Source organism: Lepisma saccharinum, chromosome 22 (assembly GCF_977018435.1).
Source record: "Lepisma saccharinum chromosome 22, izLepSacc3.1, whole genome shotgun sequence".
NCBI classification, from domain to species: Eukaryota; Metazoa; Arthropoda; class Insecta; order Zygentoma; family Lepismatidae; genus Lepisma; species Lepisma saccharinum.
In genome coordinates, this window is record NC_139250.1 from 9,874,812 (window position 1) to 9,898,367 (window position 23,556).

A 23,556-nucleotide genomic window follows, 5' to 3' on the forward strand; every position below is an offset into this window, starting at 1 on the left:
CGTGTTCTATACTACAAGGACCTGCTACACTGTTAATTATTTTGCACAAGATTCTACAGTAGCACTAACACTAACGCACACTTGAACACTGACTGACACTTCCGGAAGGAAGCAGAGCAGTGTAGCTATTACAATAATAAAAGCTGTATTCATTATAACCTTCAATTCCATTATCCCAGTGTAGCTAACTATTACAATAATAAATGCTGTATTCATTATGACCTTCAATTCCATTATCCCAGTGTAGCTAACTATTACAATAATACATTATAATCTTCAATTCCATTATCCCAGTGTAATTTATTCATTATTACCTTCAATCCCATTATCCCAGTGTAGCGAACTATTACAACAATAAATTCTGTATTCATTATAACCTTCAATTCCATTATCCCAGTGTAGCTAACTATTACAATAATAAATGCTGTATTCATTATAATCTTCAATTCCATTATCCCAGTGTAATTTATTCATTATTACCTTCAATCCCATTATCCCAGTGTAGCGAACTATTACAACAATAAATTCTGTATTCATTATAACCTTCAATTCCATTATCCCAGTGTAGCTAACTATTACAATGATAAATGCTGTATTCATTATAACCTTCAATTCCATTATCCCAGTGTAGCTAACTATTACAATAATAAATGATGTATTCATTATGACCTTCAATTCCATTATTCCAGTGTAGCTAACTATTACAATAATAAATGCTGTATTCATTATAACCTTCAATTCCATTATCCCAGTGTAGCTAACTATTACAATAATAAATGCTCTATTCATTATAACCTTCAATTCCATTATCCCAATATTTCTTACGGTAACCTTCGGTAAACTGACTTATGAGTTCGAGTTTTGATTTTTAAGTTACTTTATCCACTGATAGGCTAATAGGGTCTGGACCTTCAGTTTAAATTGGAATCTGAACAATTATGTGCCTTCACAGGGTATCAAACCCGGGACCCCTTGATTACAAGGCAACGATGTAACGAGGTTACCATTACTCCATCGGGAGTCTCTCTCATCCTACAAACATACATATATATTTATATCCGACCAGCAGCACAAAATTACTGTAAAATGACATTAGGATTCCCACAGACCAAAAACCCCAAAGGCAGCTAAATCTGACCCAAGTTAACAACGCTTGAACAGACACACTTCATAATGCCACTTGAGCAGGCTAATATGATTTGGAGTGAAGCAGATTGAGATTAAAAGAGAAGGGGGGGGGGATGATGTGACGTTGATGGGGAACACGCGTCGGCTTTCCACAAGGTATCAGGTTACGTGACCTCCCTGACAAGCACCCAGGGCAAAAAGGAGTGACTGGAAGCATTGTACTCGAACGGTTCCACTAACACTGTGAACGTGCGTAAGGGGACGGGGGCTACGCACGTGGCTCTGACGCAATCTTTAGGCCCTGATTAGGCCTCCTGAATTCCAGTAGCCTGTCGTAAAGATTCACAGCATCCGAATAACACTGTGCCTTTTCATCCTTGCCTCTTCGGTAGAGCTCTGGTGACGGCATCCGGAAAAGACACAGATTGGATACAAATCTTTCTAGGAATTTTGCGTCTTATGTGGACCTCGAAACAAGTCATGTGGCAGAATTAACAGAGGCATAGGCGTAACTCTGCGGTTATTAAAATTTACAAGTTAAGGGTATTTCTATTAACCTCCTAGGACCTAAGGAGCAGTAATATACAAAGTAATTTTTGGATTTCGAAAATGTTAACAGTTATTTAACAAAAGAGTCCTGGACGATTTTCTTATGGGGCGGAAAACTTTCATTCTTCGCACCAAAAATTTGATTATAACCCCCCCATCCCTCCAGTTAGGCCTCACGTTATGCCCATGGTCCATGGAAGGTATATACGATGAACAGAAGAAGTGTTTAACTAGAGTTATGAAGGGGGAGATGGGCAATTTCTCCTAGGTCCTTCTCGTATTACTTCAAATATAGCATGATTTTGGGAAGAAATTGTTGAAAATAAATATGAAATGTTCTCACTTTTTCAATTGAAGATGAAGTTACAAGGGAGAGGAGTAAATGTGCATTCAGTACAAAAACATTATTGTGAACACTCGTATGCGAACCGCACGCGACGCCACTGATGAACAGATGAGAAATCACAGGAAAAAAAATCATTGATAAAACATAATCGGAGATCGAACCTGGGACCCATAAATTACAAGGCAACATTGGTATTCGCACTCGCGATCTCCCAGCTGACAGCATTACCAATAAATATCAAAGGATTGTAACCGATTAAATCTGAGAAAGATCTCTCCCAGACATGACCTTTCACCAACCCGTCCTATTGAAACCTTTAAGAGTCATTTCTCGACACGCAACTGCATCGGGAAATGGGTTCTTTAAATTTTTTACGTTTCGTGGACGATCCCAGCTGTCAAGCAGACATTCGAACCGCACAGAACAAGGTAAAGAAGACCTCGTCATCCCAAAGCACTAAAAAGTCATTTTATGATGGTGGAAAGCGAAACTTGATTGCAGGAAGTGTTCATTTTTCCTCTGGGTTTGAAACAAGGAAGCTCAAAAAGCTGAGACCACCTATGATCTTTCAGACACACTAAAGGCCTCTTTGATACACTTGAAGATGTTTCTGAACTATTGGGGAATACCGTACTCTTTCCTAGCGCACAGGATGGAGTTGTTGAAAGATATACATAGCAACAGATAGGAGCATAGAGAGAAAAGAGAAATAGGGAATAGAGAGAAATAGATAAAGATGAAAAAGAGGTATCATACGAAAATTGACAGGATAGAGATGAGAGGTGTAAGGGATGGCTCTTCTTCAAGGCACACAAACATCAACCTCACGTCCACGTATACCCTGTCCCAGCTAACTGTGGAGCAAGGGAAATCTATTGGCCAGAGAAGCAGTAGAGGCTGATGGAAGGCTGGTAACTTCAGTCGCTCTACCTATCCACGCAATTCCGTTCCTCTCACTGTTCATTGGTGGACCTGTCTCGCGTTACTACTTGCGCAGAGACTTGTTTCCTTTGCTTGCCCCACAGTTAGCTGGGACGGAGTATAGTACACCCTAGACTGCATTTTGCAGGCCAGCGAGGCTCTGTCGTTTGGACACAACCAGTATAATCCTCAAAGGGACTTGTGTGCTGTTCTAATAAGTTTGTAACTGTCCCTTTATCATGTCATGTCTTCATCATTCACCCCCATCTTTCTGATTAGACAAAAGTAGCAGAAAAGGCAAGTAAAAGAAACTACATCTAACTAACCAACTCTCTAGCCTTCTTAAACCCGAAGGTTTATGGCTGCAGCAACACAAGCCTTCCTTCCATCTGTCCCTATCCTGGGCTAGATCAATCCAATCTTCTCCATCCTTACCGATTTTCTCTAGATCCAATAACAAACTCTCTAGCCTTCTTAAACCCAAAGGTTTATGGCTGCAGCAGTGGCGTCGCTAGGCCCCTTTGGAGGGGGCTTCAGCCCCCCCAATCCCTCGATAAGCTCCCCCTCAATTTTTAGCTATTATTACATACAGTATTTCGAGAAAACATATTTGAACAATTGTTAATGCAGGAACATACCTCTCGATACATATTCTGGGAAATAATCGTTTCGTTGTGACATAGTTTTTTTTTTAAACCACGATCTTACATCTGACACGTCATGTCTTTAGCTGGCAACAGTGCGAACGATCGCCGTCATGTGTTCTATTTTCACGAAGGTTGCTACGCGAGGAAACTGTAGTGGTGCGTTTTGTGTTGTTACGGAGTTTGTGATATTGTGTGTTTGTTATCAAAGCTTTTTGTGACATTTACTGTTGTTCCTACAACAATGGACAAATTTATTATTCGAAGTAAGAGCCCGAAATCGGAAATCGGAAAAGGAAGAGTGCCATGAATTGTGTGTGGATTGTGTTATTGATACTTTTGCAAGAAATTCGAACCGCAGAGTACAGCTGATACATAAAGACATAGTTCACCAGCATTAGAAAAACAGAACAAGAATATCCATCTGTTTTCATAAAAATTAATGCAGTAAATCTATGTTAGTTTTAATTCCTTATGCTTGTTATATATTATTGTCTTATTAATCACTTTGCTATTTTCAAACATTAAAAATATTTACAATAGTAGTAAGTCATGTATCTGGTTGCAGCCCCCCCAAAGCAGATGGCCTAGCGACGCCACTGGGCTGCAGCAACATAAGTCTTCCATCTGTCCCTATCCTGGGCAAGATCAATCCAATATTTTCCATCCTTACCGATTTCCTCTAGATCCACTAACTAACTCTCTAGCCTTCTTAAACCCGAAGGTTTATGGCTGCAGCAACATAAGTCTTCCATCTGTCCCTATCCTGGGCAAGATCAATCCAATCTTTTCCATCCTTACCGAATTCCTATAGGTCCATCTGAACGTTATCCCTCCATCTTCGTCTTGGCCTTCCTACATGTCTCTTACCATCAGGTTTCCCAAAGAAAAACCTGATAAACTATATCAATCAATCAAATCAATCAAGAATAGAGATGTGAAAATCAGCTGACAATCTGAATCTAGAGAAGTGGTAGGAAGAGATAAACAAAAGAGAAATGGAACGAAGAAGAAGAGAGAGATAGCGTAATTGTAACATCTATGACACAGTACAGAGAGACAACCAGAAATTGACAGTTACCACCCAATTTTTGCCCCCGCACTGAGCTAAACCTTGTCTACCAAGAGAAAGTAAACCGTCCTCGTCCCCAGTTTTTGAACCCAATCGCCGCCACTGAGTAAGAGTGTAGCACATTCCTCCAACAGTCAAAATGACGAAGCTGAGAAGAGAATGCGTGAACTAACAAGACAAAAATATGCACCACAAACTCAGGGTCTTCCTCTCCCCCGTTCCCATTCGGCACGTCCGCCATTTTGTCGAAGGCGTGGAGCAACCATTTTTGCATGTCTGGCTTGAAGTGGCGTGCGTGAGCTAATAAAAGATCTGCCAGCGTCGAAATTGCTTGTCTGACACGTCCGTAACAACATAATTGAGACGTAATTAAAGATCTTAAACTGACTAAATAACGAAAGGATATCGAGTCGGCATCTTTTTCCAACTTTACTTCCCCGGAAGGGTTGTTGGAGCGCTTGCGGGTACTCAATTCGCAGAAACGAAATATTCGCCGATAGATGGCAGTGTAGTACAACAGTTCAGTTACTTTGTAAACTGTTAATATAGTTTAGTACAGGAAACTACTTCCTGCTGTATTTTTACATTTACTATGTGATTATTTTTATTTTAGAAATTCTGTGTTATTTTTTCTTGATGCTGCAGTGCGAGATTTTCTCTTTTCTTCTTCTTTCAGTTGTCTCTTCAAGATACCTATATATCAAAGTAACGAACAGTACAATTTTCCGTAATTACAAAAGCTTTGTCAATTTGCGGAGGAAAGTTATGTAATTTTTTGGCCATCCGGGTAACAAATTGCCCGTATAGTAAAAAAAAATGTGTGGAATCCGATTTTGAAGAGTCTACCAATCTTTGACCTGTAGGTTCGCCGCCATCTTGAAAAAATTGCGCCAAAAATTCACCTTTAAAAGTTAAAAAAATAAGGTAATTATGCGATATCGCCCGAACATCCCTCGCTCGTTTATTTTGTTAATTTTAGCATTGATACTTACCTATTCTGCATTGCGGAAGATTCTTTAAGGTGAAGTTATGCCTTTTTCCATAAAATAGTGTCAACTTTTCATGTTACGAGTCATTATTTGTCTTCCTTGTTCCGCTTGGGTAACAGACAATATGGCGTGCACTCGTGATGGATCATCGCGCGTCGTGCTTGTGTTTTGTCGATTTGGAGTGGGTATGCAGTGTTTCAACCTTCTTAACCGAAAAATACATACTTTCGTGTTCATTATGTCATCACAAACCATTGACGGATAGCCCCAAAAAAACATTCACGATAACCCCACAAACCATTGACGGATTGCCCCACGAACCATTGACGGATAGGCCCAAAAACCATTCACGATAGCCCCACGAACCATTCCCAACAAGGTTAGGTTATGTTGGGTTATGTTAGGTAAGCATAGTTAAAAAAAAGAAAAAAAAATATCGTAAAAAAAAGGCGCGTTTGGAAAGACTGGCGAGACCGCGTGACTTTCGATGCTCACGCCATCTGCAGGTACATAATGGAAACAACGGCATAATGTTGTCGCTTTACAGAAAATGAAAGTTACTTACATAAAAAGTGATTATTTCTTGTTCTACAGCATTCTATGCTGAAGTTTTCAGTTTCCGTGAAAGAAAATACCTCGAAGAACTTCGACAATGGTACAGAAACGGATTTCAGTAAGTAGTTTCTGCTGTAAATTTGAATAAATCTGTTCGGGCGATATCGCATATTTACCAAAATGAATATCTCGAAAACGGTGCATTGCACACAAAAAGTGAAGATAACCAAAATGAAAGACCAGAAAATTTGTTAAATTGTTGGTTTTGGTTGATAGAGCTACCATAAATCCTAACTGAATTACAAACCTTCAAAACATTTCTTTAAGCCATAAACAGAGCTACTAGGTGCCATTCCATAGTTCATGTAGCACTCTTCACGCTACTTGAAGAAGCAAAGTGCATATTGCAAATGAGATACGTTCAATAAATCGTTGGCCTGGTCAATTCAGAAGTAGACGTTAATGTGAGTTCAAGCTCTGACGAGCTGAACAATCTTGATCTACAGGGTGTCAAAAGTCCCTGACCACCCTTTATAAAATGAAAGGGGGTGTACATTGCAGCAATTGGTCATGGTAGTAATATGTTAGGTCAAGGGAGAAACTTTTTTGTGCATGTCATGACAATGTCCGCCATCTTTGTGACCGCCATCTTGGATCCAACTTCATTCCTTTAAATGGGAAGGGGGCATGTGGGGTATAGTTTTGGGCTAGAATTTCACCAGTAATTCAGTGGTGAAGTCAGATTTATGAAAACTTTAATGATAAGCCCGTTATGGGCATTTGGTTCAACTCTGAAATATAACAGGATTCTACTGCTCTGTGGCTGCATTACATCAGGATGCTCGAACTTCGGAATTTCCATAAAGCCCAACGTTTTGGGAAGGGGGTTTGCATTTTCAATCAGTAGACAACATAACTTGTGTAACATATTTGATCCATGAACTGCAACAGCATCTTACGCTGATGAGGGATGATCGTTATCAAATCAAAATTTCATCAAGAGATGCCAAAAATGTGTGTATGCAGTTGTCCACCACCTTGAACAACTCGTATAACACATGTTAGTACTCGTTATGCAATATACCTTTAAATATAATTGTTTTGCATGCTAAAGATATGTGCATAAAAATAAGCGGGACGTTACGGATCGAAAATGCCGGCATCCGCGCCATGCCTGGCCGTCTGCAGTTACGCGCTATCTCGGCCCCGAGCCAAACTGCACGCACTGTACTATTAAATTATAATTTGCTTTATGCGTTTCAGCATAAAAATAAATGAAGTAAGGGAATCCAAAATTTTCTTTCAAGCAAAAACGTAACGAAAAGTAACAATTTTAATTTCATTAATCGTTACTTTACAAAAGTAACCTAGTTACAGTTACTCCATTACTCGGAGAAAGTAACTCTTATTCAGTGGCGGCGATTAGGGTAGCGAACTGCCCCCCCCCATTTTTTTCCACTTTTGTACCCGCACTATGCTAAACCTTGTCTACGAGGAAAAGTAAACTGTCTTTGCCCTTCCCCCCAGTTTTGGCACCTTGCTCCCCCCCTAATTTTGGAACAATCGCCGCCACTGCTCTTATCTGTAACTGAGTTACAGGTAAATAGTTACTTCCAAAGTCTCTTTATATACATACATGGTGAAATTTCACGACGATTTAGTGAAATGATGGGCTCATACCTTCCCAAGCAGACAAGGTGTGCCCAACATTCAGTCCAGGGCCGCTTGCGGCTCTCAACACTTGCTTCCGTGGGCCCTCCGGGACAAACATTAATTCCATTCACATTTCACTGTTTCGTGTCGAAATTAACCCTGACTGCTACTTGACTGATTGATTGATTTGGTGTTTTAAGTCCACTTTAAGCACAGTACGGCTAATCGGGACTGGACCTACAGTTTAAAGTGGGATCCGAATAGTATTTGCTGTATTCAGTTCAGGAAATGAATATTTAGGAAGTAAAGTTTGATGCTAATTTTGAATATGAGGAAGAAAGATTATTGCTCTGTCTACATTGCCTCCACCGGGTATCGATTATCGAACCCGAGACCTCTTGATTACAAGGCGACGACGCTACCACTGCGCCATAGGGGAGGCCCGACTGATATTTGCATGATAACGTGATGAATTGTACAAACAAAAGTAGCGTATCGTTTGCGCCTCGGTAACATAAAGTATTAAGTTGTCAACTAAAGTCCTTTCCATTATCATTCATCCTAGAAGTCTAGAACAGTACGCTAAACAAACACAGACGTTTTCTGCTACTTTTGGCTAATCGCGAAGATGAGGATGAGTGATGATATTATGAAATTGATAAAGGGCGAAACGTTTTCTGACTATAGAGTGGAGAGCTGCAAACGATCAGTAGTCTTGTCCTCGGAAGTAAAATGGAGCGGCATCTTCAACGGTATTAACGTAGAGGAATGGGAAGAAGATTCTAACAAGCTTCTCAAGGCTCTGAAGTCTCTTAAGAAACTCGTCCTAGCATAGAAAAGGGAGCAGCTGAAATTAACATAAGAGGGCGCAACAACAATGAGTTTCATACGAGCTCTGCCTGTATTGTTGCAACGGCTTCTTTTGCTAATTAAGGAGTCGTCAATTATCGCTCGTTTAGATGCCGTAAGGAATGGCGTAACTACCATGTGGGCGAAGGGGGCTTCAGCCCACACGATACATTTTCTGAATTACTTGTAGAAGATCTACAATCACGCACACACATAAGAAAGGAGAGAGGTGTGTGTGTGTGTGTGTGTGTGCTCCCACCGGGTATCGAATCCGGATCCTCTTCAATACAAGGCGATGATGTATCCACCAGGCCAGCGCGAAGATCCTGCAGATATTAATAGAGAAAGTAAAGGAGGTAAAAGAATAGAAGGGTTGAAGAAAATAAAGAAAGATTAAATGATGGAGAATCTGAGGAAGAAACGGGAATGATAGAGAGAACGATACAAAAACAATGGAAGAAGGAGAGAGGGAAGATAAAGAAATTTAAAGAAAGGGATAGAGGAAGAGAAAATCCGATCTTTATAGAGGTAAACGAAAGAGGATGGAAGGTGTAGGAAAACAGAAGAATAGATTGATTGATTTAGTTCATTTAAGTCGCATTTCAGCCACTTTTGGCACATCACGACTATCGGAATGAGTGGCGATAAGTTGGATAAGTGGATGAAGGGACAAATGCAGATGTACAACACAACGCAAGTCCCACAGCGTATTACACTGGCTGTGAATTCAGGCGCCGGATCCTCGTTAGTCAGCAACAATGCAGTCCAGAACATAATAGGGAAAGCAACAGAAAAAATTGGTAGATAAAGAAACAGAAAAGAGAAAGACAAGATTAGGAAGAGAGAAAGGAAGAGTAAAGAAATAAAGAAATTGAGAAACGTAAGGTGAGGGAGCGAGAGACAACGAAAGGAAAGTACATAGAAAAGGTAAAAAAATGAGAGAAGTGGGAAAATAGAAATAGACAGAAAAGTAGGAAAATAGAGAGAAAAGTAGGAATATAGAAAGAGAGATAAGTAGGAAAATAGAGAGAAAGAGAAAATGGGAAAACAGAGAGAGAGAGAGAGATAAAAGTGGGAAAATAAAGAGAGAGAGAGAAAAGTGGGAAAATAGAGATGAAAAGTGGGGAAAGAGAAAGAAAGAGACAAAAGTGAGAAAACAGAAAGAAAGAGAGAAAAGTGGGAAATAAATAAAAAGAGAGAAAAAGTGGGAAAAGAGAAAGAAAGAGAAAAGTGAGAAAACAGAAAGACAGAACAGTAGGAAAAGAGAGAGAGAGAGAGAGATAAAAGTGGGAAAATAAAGAGAGAGAGAGAGAAAAGTGGGAATATAGAGATAAAGAGAGAAAAGTGGGGGAAACAAAGAAAGAGAGAAAAGTGGGAAAAAAAAGAGAAAGAGAGAAAAAAGTGGAAAAGAAAGACAAAAGTGGGAAAATAGAGAGAAAAGTGGGAAAACAGAAAGAAAGAGAGAAAAGTGGGAAAAGAGAAAGAGAAAAGTGAGAAAACAGAAAGAAAGAGAGAAAAGTGGGAAATAAAGAAAAAGAGAGAAAAAGTGGGAAAAGAGAAAGAAAGAGAAAAGTGAGAAAACAGAAAGAAAGAGAGAAAAGTGGGAAAAGATAAAGAAATAGAGAAAGTGGGAAAATAGAGAAAGCGAGAAAAAGTAGAAAAAGAGAAAGAAAAGTGGGAAAACAGAAAGAAAGGGAGAAAAGTGGGAACAGAGAGAAAGAGAGATAAAAGTGGGAAAATAGAAAGAAAGAGAAAAGTGGGTAAATATAAATCTTGGTAGCCATGAAAACAGGGGCACAGATCAGCTGAAAATTCTTCGTCCATTCTTGAATACACCCGAAAAAACTTCTGTGACAACGCAACTGTGCCAGAAGAAAGAACGAATGCCAGACGGACGCACAAAGTGGAATTCAATAACAGATAGGCTAACCGACAGCCGTCCCAGCCAGCTTGGCGCACTTCAGCCCTTGGTAACGAGAAGCTAATTGGTCAAAATGAGCGTTGCTCTTTTGTTACGTAATTCCTCCTCCGTTCACGTGGGAAAGGATGGTGGTATGTTTGCTTACGCACTCGACAAACCTTCTTGCGCCTACAGGGGGTGGGGGAGATGCGAAATATATTTGTCTTGAGTGTTTTTGGCACAGGGCAATCTTTGTTCTCAAGCTCTCACATGTCGTACAAGAACTCAGGCCTTGTTTGAGGCAAACGTTATTTGAAGAGGCATCCATAGTTGCGACATTCTTACAACCAAGGTGCGATTTAAATATTATTGCTCGTATGTTATGTAAAGCAGACGCACACACACTTTGCAAATTTGTTATTTAGCGTCGCTTTTCTGCTACTTTGGATTAGTCGCGACGATGAGTGATGATATGATTAAACTGATGAATGGACTTCCATGCCCAAGCCGGAACTCGAACCCGGGTTCGATTCCCGGGATGGGTGATGTAAGGTCGGAATCTATTCGGCATTGTCCCCGTTTAAAGCGGCTCTGAGGCCCACCCCGCCTCAAATAAATGGGACCGGGGGAGGTAAAGGCGACCGGAGCGTGGTGCTGATCACATCAACTCCAAAATTGCCGAGATCGATAGAATGCGTGGAGCCTCCCCCCCGCCTTTGTTCCCTTACGTATAAAGTGCACGGGGAGCATTACCTATAATATTATATATTATAATATATTGAATGTGTTTGTGTGTAACATAGCGTGTACTACAAAGACCGGAACCTCAGGTTCGAACCCTAACTAAGGTGTGGGTGTATCATTATAATTATTCTATCCAGTGGCGGCGATTAGGGGGCACGGGGGGCAGTTCCCCCCTTTTCTCGCCACTTTTGTCCCCGCACTATTCTAAACTTTACTTTATCTTCAAAGGGAAATATACACTCTTTTCCCGCCCCTTCCAGTTTTGGCACATTGCCCCCCCCCCCCGGGTTTTGGAACCCAATCGCCGCCAATGATCCTATCATTCATTTCATCTCCGAGAGAGAAGAAAAGAAATATGATTGATTGGCGCTTTAAGTTCACTTTATGCACAGTAAGGCCAATCGGAACTGGACCTACAGTTTAAAGTCGGATCCAAACCACTATGTGCCACCCCTTCATTACAAGGCGACGAAGCTACCAGAAAAGATTCAATGGAAAAATAATTTAGAAGAACGTGTAAAAGAAACTTCAAGTCGATGGTCGCTTTCTTTACTTACTCAGTTTCCAAATATGCTCATGGTTAATTTTAGTTCCTGTAATAGCCAACAAATGATTACATTGATTTCTGAAATATTCAGACAGCCAAGTGTCTTGGGTTGGTATTTTGAGTAACATGAATGTCCGGCAGAGTTCTAAAAACAGAGCAGTGCTTACTGTTCTATCAGTAAATCGAAGATTCCCAGGAGTGGATGATGTTCTCGCTGTGTAATCAAGAGGTTGCGTGTTCGACTCCCAGCAAGTAAGCTGCGTGGTGGTTTGATCTAACAGTAAACTATTGGGTCCCGTCCTGATTAGCCTATATGAGTATGAATTGGACTTCAAAGCAGACGGCGTTACGCTGATCAACATGTGGTCTAATTGGGGGAAGTTGAGCAGAATAAAAAAGTTATCCATCCCATAATAATAGCAATCAAGTATTATTTGCTAAATAACTGTTACATTTGCGAAATCACAAAAGTTACTCTTTCTATTTCTTTGTTCCTCAGTTCCCAGGAAGTCATTCGAAATTTTTATTAAACCTGAAAATTCTGGGAGGCAAGTGCCCCCTCGCTAAGATACGCCAATGATGATCAATTACTCTAATTTTATAACTTACTCAGGATAACGGCAGCAATGGGATGGGATGCATTACCGAGTAAGCAACAATGGAATATCCAATCTCTGACTGGGATTCGAACCCAGAACTCACTAACGCGGCACTGCGCCAGTCTTTATTCGCATGGGTTCTGGCTGCTATGCCGCTCTGGCAAAACATATTTACCTACACAGCTTGGAAAAGTGAACAACCTCTCCCCCTTTCTTTCCTTATCGCCTATTCTATTCCAGCCAACGACAACACTTCAGGTGCTCTTCAATACAGCATCCTTTCTTGATAGTAAGGCTTCGCACAGATCGAACCTCACAATGGCTTCTCTCGATATTGACACTCGCAAACAAGGCGACGAAGCTGGTAACAGAAGAAACTCAAGAAAAACTAAAACAATAAAGCCAAATGAAAATGGACTTACCTGGAAGATGTTTTCGCAGTGGACTTCCGCTTTGTGTGGATCTCCGAACAGCTTCAGTTCCTGTAGTGTACCCTTCAAGGCAAAAAGGAACAAGTAAGACCATAGGAGTCTATAAAAGCTATAAGCACACACGATCGGCATTGGGAAGAACTGTAGTAGCTTACGCGAAAGTACTCTCACAAGCTCCGCAACAATTCGGCACCAACGCTGTACATCCTTTAGGTCTTAGGTTCGTATCCGTTCGACAGCCACGGATACCGTTGACCGTAACCGTACGAAATACGGATCTGCGCGCGCACTGGGGTTGTGGATACGAAGAATAAAGTCTCTAGAGCTATGCAAGAAGGACTGTCCGCAAATTCGGCAAAGAGCTTCGGTTTTATAGCTTCTGGTAAGGAGGAGACTGATGACGTCGGCTGTTCGAAAGCTCTGATGAACTGGGTGTCATGGGCACGCACTGTTGTATCCTAAGACCAGTTCCCGACGGGAGGAGCATCGCGTAAACACGAGACCAAAACGAAGCACACCGCAAATAGCACACGGACACCAGAGAACGTGTTCCCGACCGCACGCGGGATCCTCACACACTGCGAAGCACGAGGTCTTTGCCAGACAGTTAAAGCGCCCGCGAGCGGCGCTCTCATTGGTCGGCGTGCGGTGCAGGGGGGAAGTGGGGGACGGCACAAGAGCGAGGGGAGCCCTTGGGGGATTCCCTCAATGAAGATAGTAAGTGACAGTTTTGCCAACATGGAAAAAAATCGACCGCTGACGGAAGACAAATTAGCCTGTTAAACGAGGCGATGTGGAAGACGACGGATCAATTAACATCGCGAGACAGATTGTAAATTTCCGCTACAGAGCCCATGCTTCGATTCCAGGCACTGGTTGCAGTATATATTTCTTTTTCTGCGCAATGCGGATTCTGAATGTATTCACTCTCCATTTAAAAATATCTGACTGAAAAATATGCACTATTGAACATCTGGGGCAAAAAAAAAAGCCTTAAGAGAACAAATGAACTCTATTCCAGGGTTTTTAAAGATCCCGGAACCCATAAATTCTAATGGGTTTTATTGGGTTCCGCAAGAGGACCGGAACCTCTTCTCGCACAGTTTAAATTCGGTCCAAGTTGCGTATTGTTTCATTTCAATACGAAACTTGGACCAAACTGATCCCGAAAAAAAGGTCCCTGGACCGAATTGAAATACATTACAGATAGAAAGGTTCTTTACGGTACAGAACCCATTTACGCTTGCTGATTTTCTCTCCTGGACCGGAATCGAATTTATTTAAAATTCCTGGACCTTTAATAACCTTGGTATGAACTTTATTCCGAATACTGTTAATTCCATGCAAAGAAAAAAGGTAATATATTTCTTACCAGGATTCGAAAAGTTCCAACCAGGGTGTTCCAGTTTTTCACAAAAAAAAAAAAAAAAAAAAAATCCGTAAGAAAATTGGAGAGAATTGGGTCTCTTCATATAATTGGACAAATACTAATATTGTTTTCTTTTCTTACAGTAATTGATTCTTTGTTATGACTTAGTCAATATTGGGTAAATCCATTTCAAATGGTCCAAAAAGAAAAAAAAAGGGTTGCCTAACAATTTTTAAATAATTCTATTTCTTGTTCTTGTAGCCTCTACGCAAGGGTAGTTCAAACCAGGTATTATTTCTTTTATACATGAATGACATCATTTAAAAATGGAGGCAATTTTTGTTACATTGCTTCAGGCATTTCTGTACTTTGCAGACAGTTGTAATAAATGTGATAACTCAACTAAGAAAAACAATAGAAAGCTGGGGTAAAATACATTGTTTTTCAGTACATTTCACCAACTATAATTCAAATGGCTGAAATTTTGGGCCAAAACTGATTTGTTTTTCAACAAAAAACAAAGTTACCTTTAAATATTTAATATTTGAATTATTTCTCCAACATTAGACTTGTTGGTGAGAATGAGGGAAAGAGATAACATAATGTTTTCCTCCTCCTCTCCAATACGATATAGCTTAACCAAGTTACAAAGAAGAGAACAACCGACCAACGTTACTCTCGAATTACAATCTACTTGTGAGAATCCAAAATATTCTGTCAGGTATCAATTACACATACAGAACGAAAGAAATATCTAGTATATATGTTTGGAGCCAGTTCAAAGCCAGTTCTCCGAGTTAGAGACACTGCCAGAATCCTCACGCCCTGAAAAATTAACACCTCCAACAATCCGACCCTGGAACAATCAGAGTGCTGCGACAACAATGGTATTATGTGGAAGGCCTCTTTTTCATGCAAGCAGACGTATTGTTTATAAACGAAGAAAGTCACGAGAATTCCATTTGGAAGATGAGCAGCTCCAAACAATACGCAAGAAGCTGCTGTAGGAACAATACGCTCCAGGATATGGACTACAAAGACAACGAGAGAATGTACCGTGAAATGCAGCCATGCTCTCTTCTCGTGTGTTAGACTTTTTTAATGTTACCCATGACACACAACGACTGGCCAAGACACCCACAGCGACATCTGCCTCCCGAATTGGAGTTTTCAACATCGATTTCGGGGTATAGCACACGAATCAGGGTGGATAAAAAATCATTTATGATTATTTGTTTGATTTAAATCGATTTTTTAATATTTTTTTTATAAACACGCTTAAAATTGCTTGTATGGTTTTTGTCACCATACATATAGGGTCTAGATACATGCTATTTCATAGACAGGCTTTCTCTTGTAAACAGCCCTGTAAAACATTGAACAGTTTGATCAAAGCAAATAAAATATTATGTGTAAATATACATTTTTTTGTTTCTGATACTGAATATATGAACCTACTATGGGAATGTTTCTTGAGTGTGTTAATGAAACTATAATAATTTCAGTAACTTTTCTTCTGCTTAAAATAAAAAATTCTGGATGTACTATATAATTGTAACTTAAAATATTTCTTATAGTTTTTGTAGCTGAATTTTGGCATTTTTTAAAATTATAGTTTGCAAAATATCAGCTGCCTTGTTTTTGATTTGATTTGCTTTGTTTTACTTCGCGTTTTGTGCCACTTTTGGCTAATTTGCAAAGATGGGGATGAGTGACGATATGACAAAATTGATGAATGGACACTCACAAACATCCATGCTCATATCAGGATTCGAACCCGGGATCCCTGGCTTCGTAGCGCGATGTTAAATCAAGAGAAACAGTTTACCTATAATGTATTATTTCCTTTCATATGAGCTTCACACCATCACTACATATGTTTTGTTTCCTCTCTTAGAGCCTAATAAACACAATTAAATGATTACGAGATTAATGTACTTTCACCAAAAGCAATTCTGATATCTACAAAATCCTTATGTGCATTATTTGTTATTTAAATTATTTCTATCAAGTGATTTAAATCAGTGATTATTTTTAAAAAATTAATTGATTTAAATCGCGATTAAATCAACCCACCTTGACACGATATATAAAAATTTATCCTCGGTAGCGATTTTGATGTTTTCCATAACTCTGTGTACAGGCACGGACAATTCTGGGATGTAATGCTCCCATGGAAAGTCAATAGGGTTGTTACAACCCAGAAGTGTACGTGACTTTACAACGAAAATTCTGGAACTCAGAGTGTTAGAGCAGTACAGTCACGGACAATTCTGGGTTACAACAACCCCACTGACATTCAATGGGATTATTACAACCTAGAAATGTCAGTGACTGTACGACTTGCTAATAAAGGGGTGCATGGAGTGGCCTTCTGGTAAGCATGCAATGTTCTCTCGTCTTCAGGTGAAATTTCTTTTGCCATCGAACTTACTACAGTCCTGTGATTTTTACTACAAATTCCCACCACCGGCAAAGGACTAGAGAAGAGTGTTAGAATAAATATAATTTAAAACACTAGACGATGGACAGGTGTAGTATGTCTCCATATTTTTTCTCGATACGTCATTGTGAACTAGTAGGTTACGTTAGGTAAATACAACATACACATCTTGTTTTTGTATGATTCCCTTACCTAACGTTGTTAACAAGAAAATAAAGTAGAGAAAATATACACAAGTAAAGAACTTGAAACATACATACATATCAAACCTACATTCTTCTAATGTGGAGACATGCTACACCTATACACGATGGATAATGTCCAATTAACATTCCACGCTAACATTCTGAGAATTACCTTCTGTTAAGGCACCGTAGTACACTCTACTCCTTGCAGGCTAACAAGGCTATGCCGCCTGGATCTACGGCCAGGATAATCCTCTGTGGAGTTGCGTTGTCCTGAGTTTGTCCTTGTGTGTGCTGAGTGCCAATTTACAGCCTCAGCTTGTACAAGATATGGAAATTTTAACCTCGGAAACAGCATAGTTTTATGAAAATAAATAGCCTAACGAGTGGCGCGACAGCCCTTGACGGCCAGGCCCTACCTGCCTAGGCTTGAATCTAAATTTGTCAGTCGAACGTCCTTCTTGCCCACTCCTTCTTACCCGTTTACGTCCTTCTTGCGCACTCCTTCTTGCCCATTTACAAAACCGTGCTAGCAGACAGCCGGCGCTCCGGCATCCGTAGGGTAAGTAAGTTTTTCTTTTTACACTTTCTGTCACTAACCATTCACGGGAACGAGGTATGCCTACTAGGTTGGGTTAGGCCTGTTAGGTTAGGTACCATTAGCACTCATTTCACCCCTAAATATGTGCTTCATCATCGAAAAATGTCCTCAGTACGTTCAATCACGTATATCCGGACAACATCGGTTTTTCTCGATTTTCTCCTCCAGGAAATTTTTCCTCGCCTTTGGATTTAGTTTGTTGAATTCCTTATACAATAACCTTTCCAACGATATATGACACGTATTCCTTATGCCGCCTGGATCGTAAACTAGACTCTTACCGATTCATGCCAGAAACGACTGCTTGTCAAGCCAGACATTAAGGATCAAGCATGCTTCAACCAACCAACTAAGGGCGTCGTGAAACGAACAAGTTTGCTTTACGCGTATTTACAAACCCTATAGTGCTGCAGAAGCTCCAGCGATATGTGGCTTCTGATTGGCTGTCATTCCGGAAGTTAATGCAGTGTTTCTTCAAGGTAACGCTAGATGGCAGGGTTGTAACTGACAGTATAGATTTCAGAGATCCATCCCAACAAGATAAGAAACCCCTTCAATCTAAAGTTAATTTTTTAGCACATTTTCAAATTAATGCTTCCAAAGAGAGGAAATCAAAACTCTTCATGTTATTTGAAGTCACATCAGTGCAAACATTGTAACAACTTATGCACCTTCCCATTTATTGTATATTTTCCATATCACGTCCATGGTTGATTATACAGAAATGGAATTATGAACTTTCTCCTTTAATGCAGTAATCACTTCATATAATTATTTTACAAGCGCTGTTAGAGGTATCAAAATTATTGTTTTCGGTGGCCTCATATTGATTGATTTTTATAACTTGAAAACTATTTTTAAACAATCAACAGTCTTTTTTCATTGAAATATATATTTCTTAGCATGATTTCGACAATTTGAGTATAAATTTTATTCTTAAGTAATCACGAGCCTGATCATTCCATACTTATCCTGTAAACAGTGAAACAAGGAATGACGGACACGGAGCGTAAACACTTCCGGTGCGCAGAGCCAGTAAGAGAGCGTTATATACCTCTGGTTCTGCAGCACTTGAGGGTTTGTAAATACGCTTCCCGTAAAGCAAACTTGTTCGTTTCACGACGCCCTTGGATGGTTGGTTGATTTGGTGTTTTAAGTCCACTTCATGCACAGTAAGGCTTAATCGGGACTGGACCTTGAGTTTAAAGTCTGTACCGAACCACTATATGCCTCCACCGGGTATCGAACGCGGGACTCCTTGATTACAAGGCGGGCGCCCTTTGTGTTTCAAGATTTTACCGCGACGACAAGTAGGCCTACCTAACACTTGTGTCGTTAGGTTGCTTGCCTTTAGTTAAAAAATTAGCACACATTTCAAATTCAGAAACAGTTTATCGTAAAAAGTACTAAGCACATATTTGGAACAATCATATCATTTCAGTGAAAATATTGGAAACAATTCGCGGCGCCCCTGCAAGCCAGGCACGGTGCCTCAGGGCGCCGCGGCGCACACTTTGCGAATCACTGCCGTAAAGACTGGCGCATGCGCAGAAAGCATACCGACCCCCACGTTTTCTCGCAATCGTCTCGTTGCTTTCTGTGATATCTTTCAATCTGAAACTAAAATCAATAGAAGTCATGACGGGGGTTTTGCCGAGTTAATATAAATCGTTACCGGTTTTGCGGAAGGTGAAAAGTTAGTAAGATAATACTTCAGAATTGCTATAAATAGAATTGTTTAAAAAAATCAACAGATAAGAAAAAATAGAAATACTAAAGATTTATTGTTACTAATGTTAAAAAATTAATTGGAACTCAGCATACGAAACATCGTGAAAAACTCGAGAAAAATTGTCATAGATGGTGCAACAAAACACAACACGAAACACTGATAATGAATAAGAGATCAAATCTCAATGCAAGCATTATCTATCTTACATAAGGAAATATTGGTTTAATTATTGTTCAAAATATTGATCAATATTAGTGTGTAAATATTATCCAATTATGGCACAATCAAGAAATTTGCTTGAGAATATTCAAGAATTACATTAAAATATTAAAACAGATGTTATACCTAAATTACAAAATGGGTGCAAATTGAAAATAAAGTTCGAATTTTGCATAATTTGCAGACCCCTTGAAGAAAATTGCGGCACTAGCATCGGCTGGTATCGGTAAATGACTTCCAACCTATACTTTCCGATACTACTGGTATCGGCTGATTCCGATACAACACCGGTATCAGCTCAGTCCTATATAAAACATTTCGTTATGTACTGTATACCTACTGTATACGTATATGTAGATCCTAATATTTGTTGCAGCCAAAGTTCAGATCAACAAAACAAATTATTCGTAATAAAACTTCAATAAAGTTTCTTCTATTAATATATTAACTATATGTATGTAAGCTAGGAAATCGCCTTCATGCAATTTTCTCGTGTTTCAATGTGTGATAGAAGTCTAGAAAGTACCTTTTATTATTCTTTATGGCCAAAGTTTTTTACCTTAACAACAACGATTAAAGAACTAAACCAATATTTCCTTATGTAAGATAAGACAATCTTACATTGAAATTCGATCCCTTATTCATTATCAGTGTTTTGTATTGTGTTTTGTTGCACCATCTATGATAATTTTTCTCGAGTTTTTCACGATCTCTGGTATGCTGGGCTCCAATTAATATTTAATTTTCTAACATTAGTCACAATACATCTTTAGTAATTCTATTTTTATTCCATTCTATTTTTTTTCTTATCTGTTGAATTCTATTAAACAATATAATCAATCTGTCATATTAAGAAGTGATATCTGCGTTTGTAATTTACGGAAAATGTTGGTCTGATGGTTAGAGGTGTTTAATAATGTATAACTAATAGTTAAAGATTATATGTTTCATTATTAGGGACTGTCGAATTTAATCCGTGGCTCGACAGCCCTTGAAGGGCCTTGGCCTATCTCCCGACTGCCAGTCTCCCTACCACAATCCTACCTAGAGGTGTGGAGGTCTACAACCGGTGATGGGGTCAGCACGTCGAACCCCCAGCCGTTAAAGGAGATATCCGTGACCGGATTACGCTACTCACTCGTAGCTCCCCAATTTCCTCAAGATGGTGGGTTGCCACCGGTCCTATACACAGGCCGAAACCCCAGAGACTGAAGCGAGGAGGACTCGAACCCATGCCGTCCCGCAGTCGGAGTCCAAAGCACAGCGCCTTAGACCGTACGGCGAAATTCGGAAATCTAGTAATCCTGGATTGGAAAATCGGGTAAAGAACTCAAAATATGTGAATAGAATAACGCAGTGGCGTATGCTGAGTCTAAAACCTGGACTAACTCACTACACCTGGTCCTAGGCTATGGATGAAGGGAGAAAAATAAGCTCATTCTTGACATCTTCAAGGAAGTCACGATGCCATCACAACGGTAGTCAGGTTGCAAACTTCTAAGAATCCAGGTTGCCAACTCCAAAGAATCCAGGTTGCCAACTCCTACGAATTCAGGTTGCCAACTCCTACGAATTCAGGTTGCCAACTCCAAAAAATTCAGGTTGCCAACTCCAAAAAATTCAGGTTGCCAACTCCAAAAATTTTAGGTTGCCAACTCCAAACAATTAAGGTTGCCAACTCCAAAGAATTCAGGTTGCCAACTCCAAAGAATTCAGGTTGCCAACTACAAAGAATTCAGGTTGCCAACTCCAAAAAAATCAGGTTGCCAACTCCAAAGAATCGCCATTATACTTTTCTTTAATCGTGTTAATTCACAGTTTCGAACGGATTTTTCTTCCGTATTTTACTTTCTAGGCTTCAGGCTTTGCAGATAGCATAGCTAGCCTCGAATATACGCTCCTGGAATAACGAATCCAGATTTCAAAATCAAAATCGGGTAACGAAACCCCAATTTGACAATCTTGTAACGAATTCAGAATTCGTGAAATCGAATAACGGGTCCTCAATATGAGAATCAGGCAACAACACCGATTGTTGCAAGTGAGCTACATAAAGTCTGTAGTTCGGACGAAAATGATACGGTGCATCACCAAAAAAGATGCAGGAAGGTGCATCAAGGAACATCAACTGATGCATTGAAGTGCAACTCGACTGAAATAAATCCTCACATGAATTATGCATTTTGGTGTTTCTTTCACGACATACAAAAATGCACCCTAATGCATCAAATGTGAATCTGATTCTTTGAAGAAGCCATAAAACACACTTTAGTGCATCAAACGATGCATTTTGGTGCATCAATTGATATGATGCATTTAGTTTTCTGTGTTTTCCACTATAGTGGAGGCAGTCTCTACAAAGATCAGCGACTGTTGTCTCTCTTTCATAATTATCTTTGTTACGCACTGTTTCCTCTTTTGTTTATTCAGCTGGTCCTGTTATGGTTTTCGAGAATTACCTACAGATTAGTGTGAGCTGTCTTTTTCAGGCATTATTGACAATAGCAAGGATGGTCTAATATTTCATGTGTTTACATGTTCAATACGATTGCAATTATCGTTTGCATGTTTAAATTGTATAACCATTTTCTTTGAGTGTAGGACGCAATATCGTATGCCATTGGTCTGCCTTGAGCAAGCCTTATTCATTTCAAATTACGAAACATGCGCTTCTCGTGGGAAAAGGAAGCAAAAATGAAGCTATGGTTCAGTGGCCGAGTTCCTTATTCGACTTTCCAGGGAAGTTCCCGGGTTAGACTCCCCACCCTGTCCCTTCATCAATGTCAACTAATCATCAGTCACCTTCATCGCCGCGATTAGTCAAAAGGGGCAGAGAAGCTGTTAAATTATACAAATACATAGAAAATTAAGCAAGTTATTACAATAGTCTTGAGTTTCATTGGCATAGTTTCATAAAAGCCTACTAGAATTGAATGTTATTTGATGTTTCACGTTTTTCTTTTAAAATTTTCAACATCATACTTCCAAAAATTCATTCAGCACCCCTAGACGATTAATCCTGGCGCCGCCCGTCTATCCTTCTCTCTTCCTTGCTTCGTCTATCTTTTTCTCCTTTTTCCTCCCACGCTTTCTACATCTTTCTCGCTCTTCCTTTTCTTCTGTCTTTTTCTGCATCCTTTGCAAGTTTGCTCAATTTTTAATGTATCTCGTATAGGTATTTGGGTAAACAAAGTGATACTTTCACCGTGGGCTTCAGCCCTCCCTCGCTTCCCCAGTGGCGACGTCTCTGCTTCTGGCCCTGACTGATTACAGGACATTGATATATGTGTGTGCTGAATTAGCGTTGAAGAATGCAACCATAAATTTCATTACAAGTAACTGCTGTTTGCTTCCGTTTCATAATACGCAACGGAAGGGGACAACACGAAGGGAACAACAAAAACCGGTAAAAATCAAAAACAAGTTTTTAATTCCTGCCAATATCGCTTGAAATCGCCGTCGCATCATGTTTAATTTGGCAATTAACGGTCATTACCCATTTTCAACGCAGGATGGCGGCCTTCTGAACGGATTCGTCACGCCTCTTTAGGAATGGTAATGGATCGCAAGTGGCATCGTACAGATGGCGCTGATAGCGTTCTTCAGGTGGACAATTGAGCAACGGGAGCCGCTGAAGCGTTCTGGATGGAGTTCAGATGCTTGTTCGTGCGATTAAACACGAGGCCAGAGGGTTTCTACAAGAGGCCCATATTTTACTAACAAGATGTCCTAATAAGTATGAAAGTGTATGCTGGAACGTATTTAATAACCAAAGGGTGTTTTATATAATGACTGATATGCGTTAGTATCTAAAGTAGATTTTAGTTGTTCTAAAAGACTGCAGACAGCTATAGAAGCCTGTAGTGCCGTGGTAAGTGATGTGCCGTAGACTATAAGTTTACGTCTACATGCGTTGTCTACACGTAATCTACGCGTAGATTACATTGGGTTGTAGTTTACATAGTACGTAGACAATCTAAAGTGCATTAAAATTAATTTTCAAGAGTTTCATGAAATGAAAGTGACATTTTCAACTATATTGGTTCATAACGAAATGAAAAGAACCCTATTTACAACAAA

General features: G+C 39.8%; 1 protein-coding gene across 4 annotated transcripts in view; it reads right to left on the bottom strand.

The window, feature by feature from the left end:
* The window catches only part of Mp (collagen XV/XVIII-type protein multiplexin), a 739,732-nt gene that overhangs the window by 285,233 nt on the left and 430,943 nt on the right, over positions 1 to 23,556 (bottom strand). For all 4 annotated transcript variants that reach the window (XM_083143962.1, XM_083143961.1, XM_083143960.1 and 1 more), the window contains exon 4: positions 12,919 to 12,990. In XM_083143962.1, the coding sequence (XP_083000088.1) occupies positions 12,919 to 12,990 (72 nt within the window). The remainder of the gene's footprint in view (positions 1 to 12,918; positions 12,991 to 23,556) is intronic.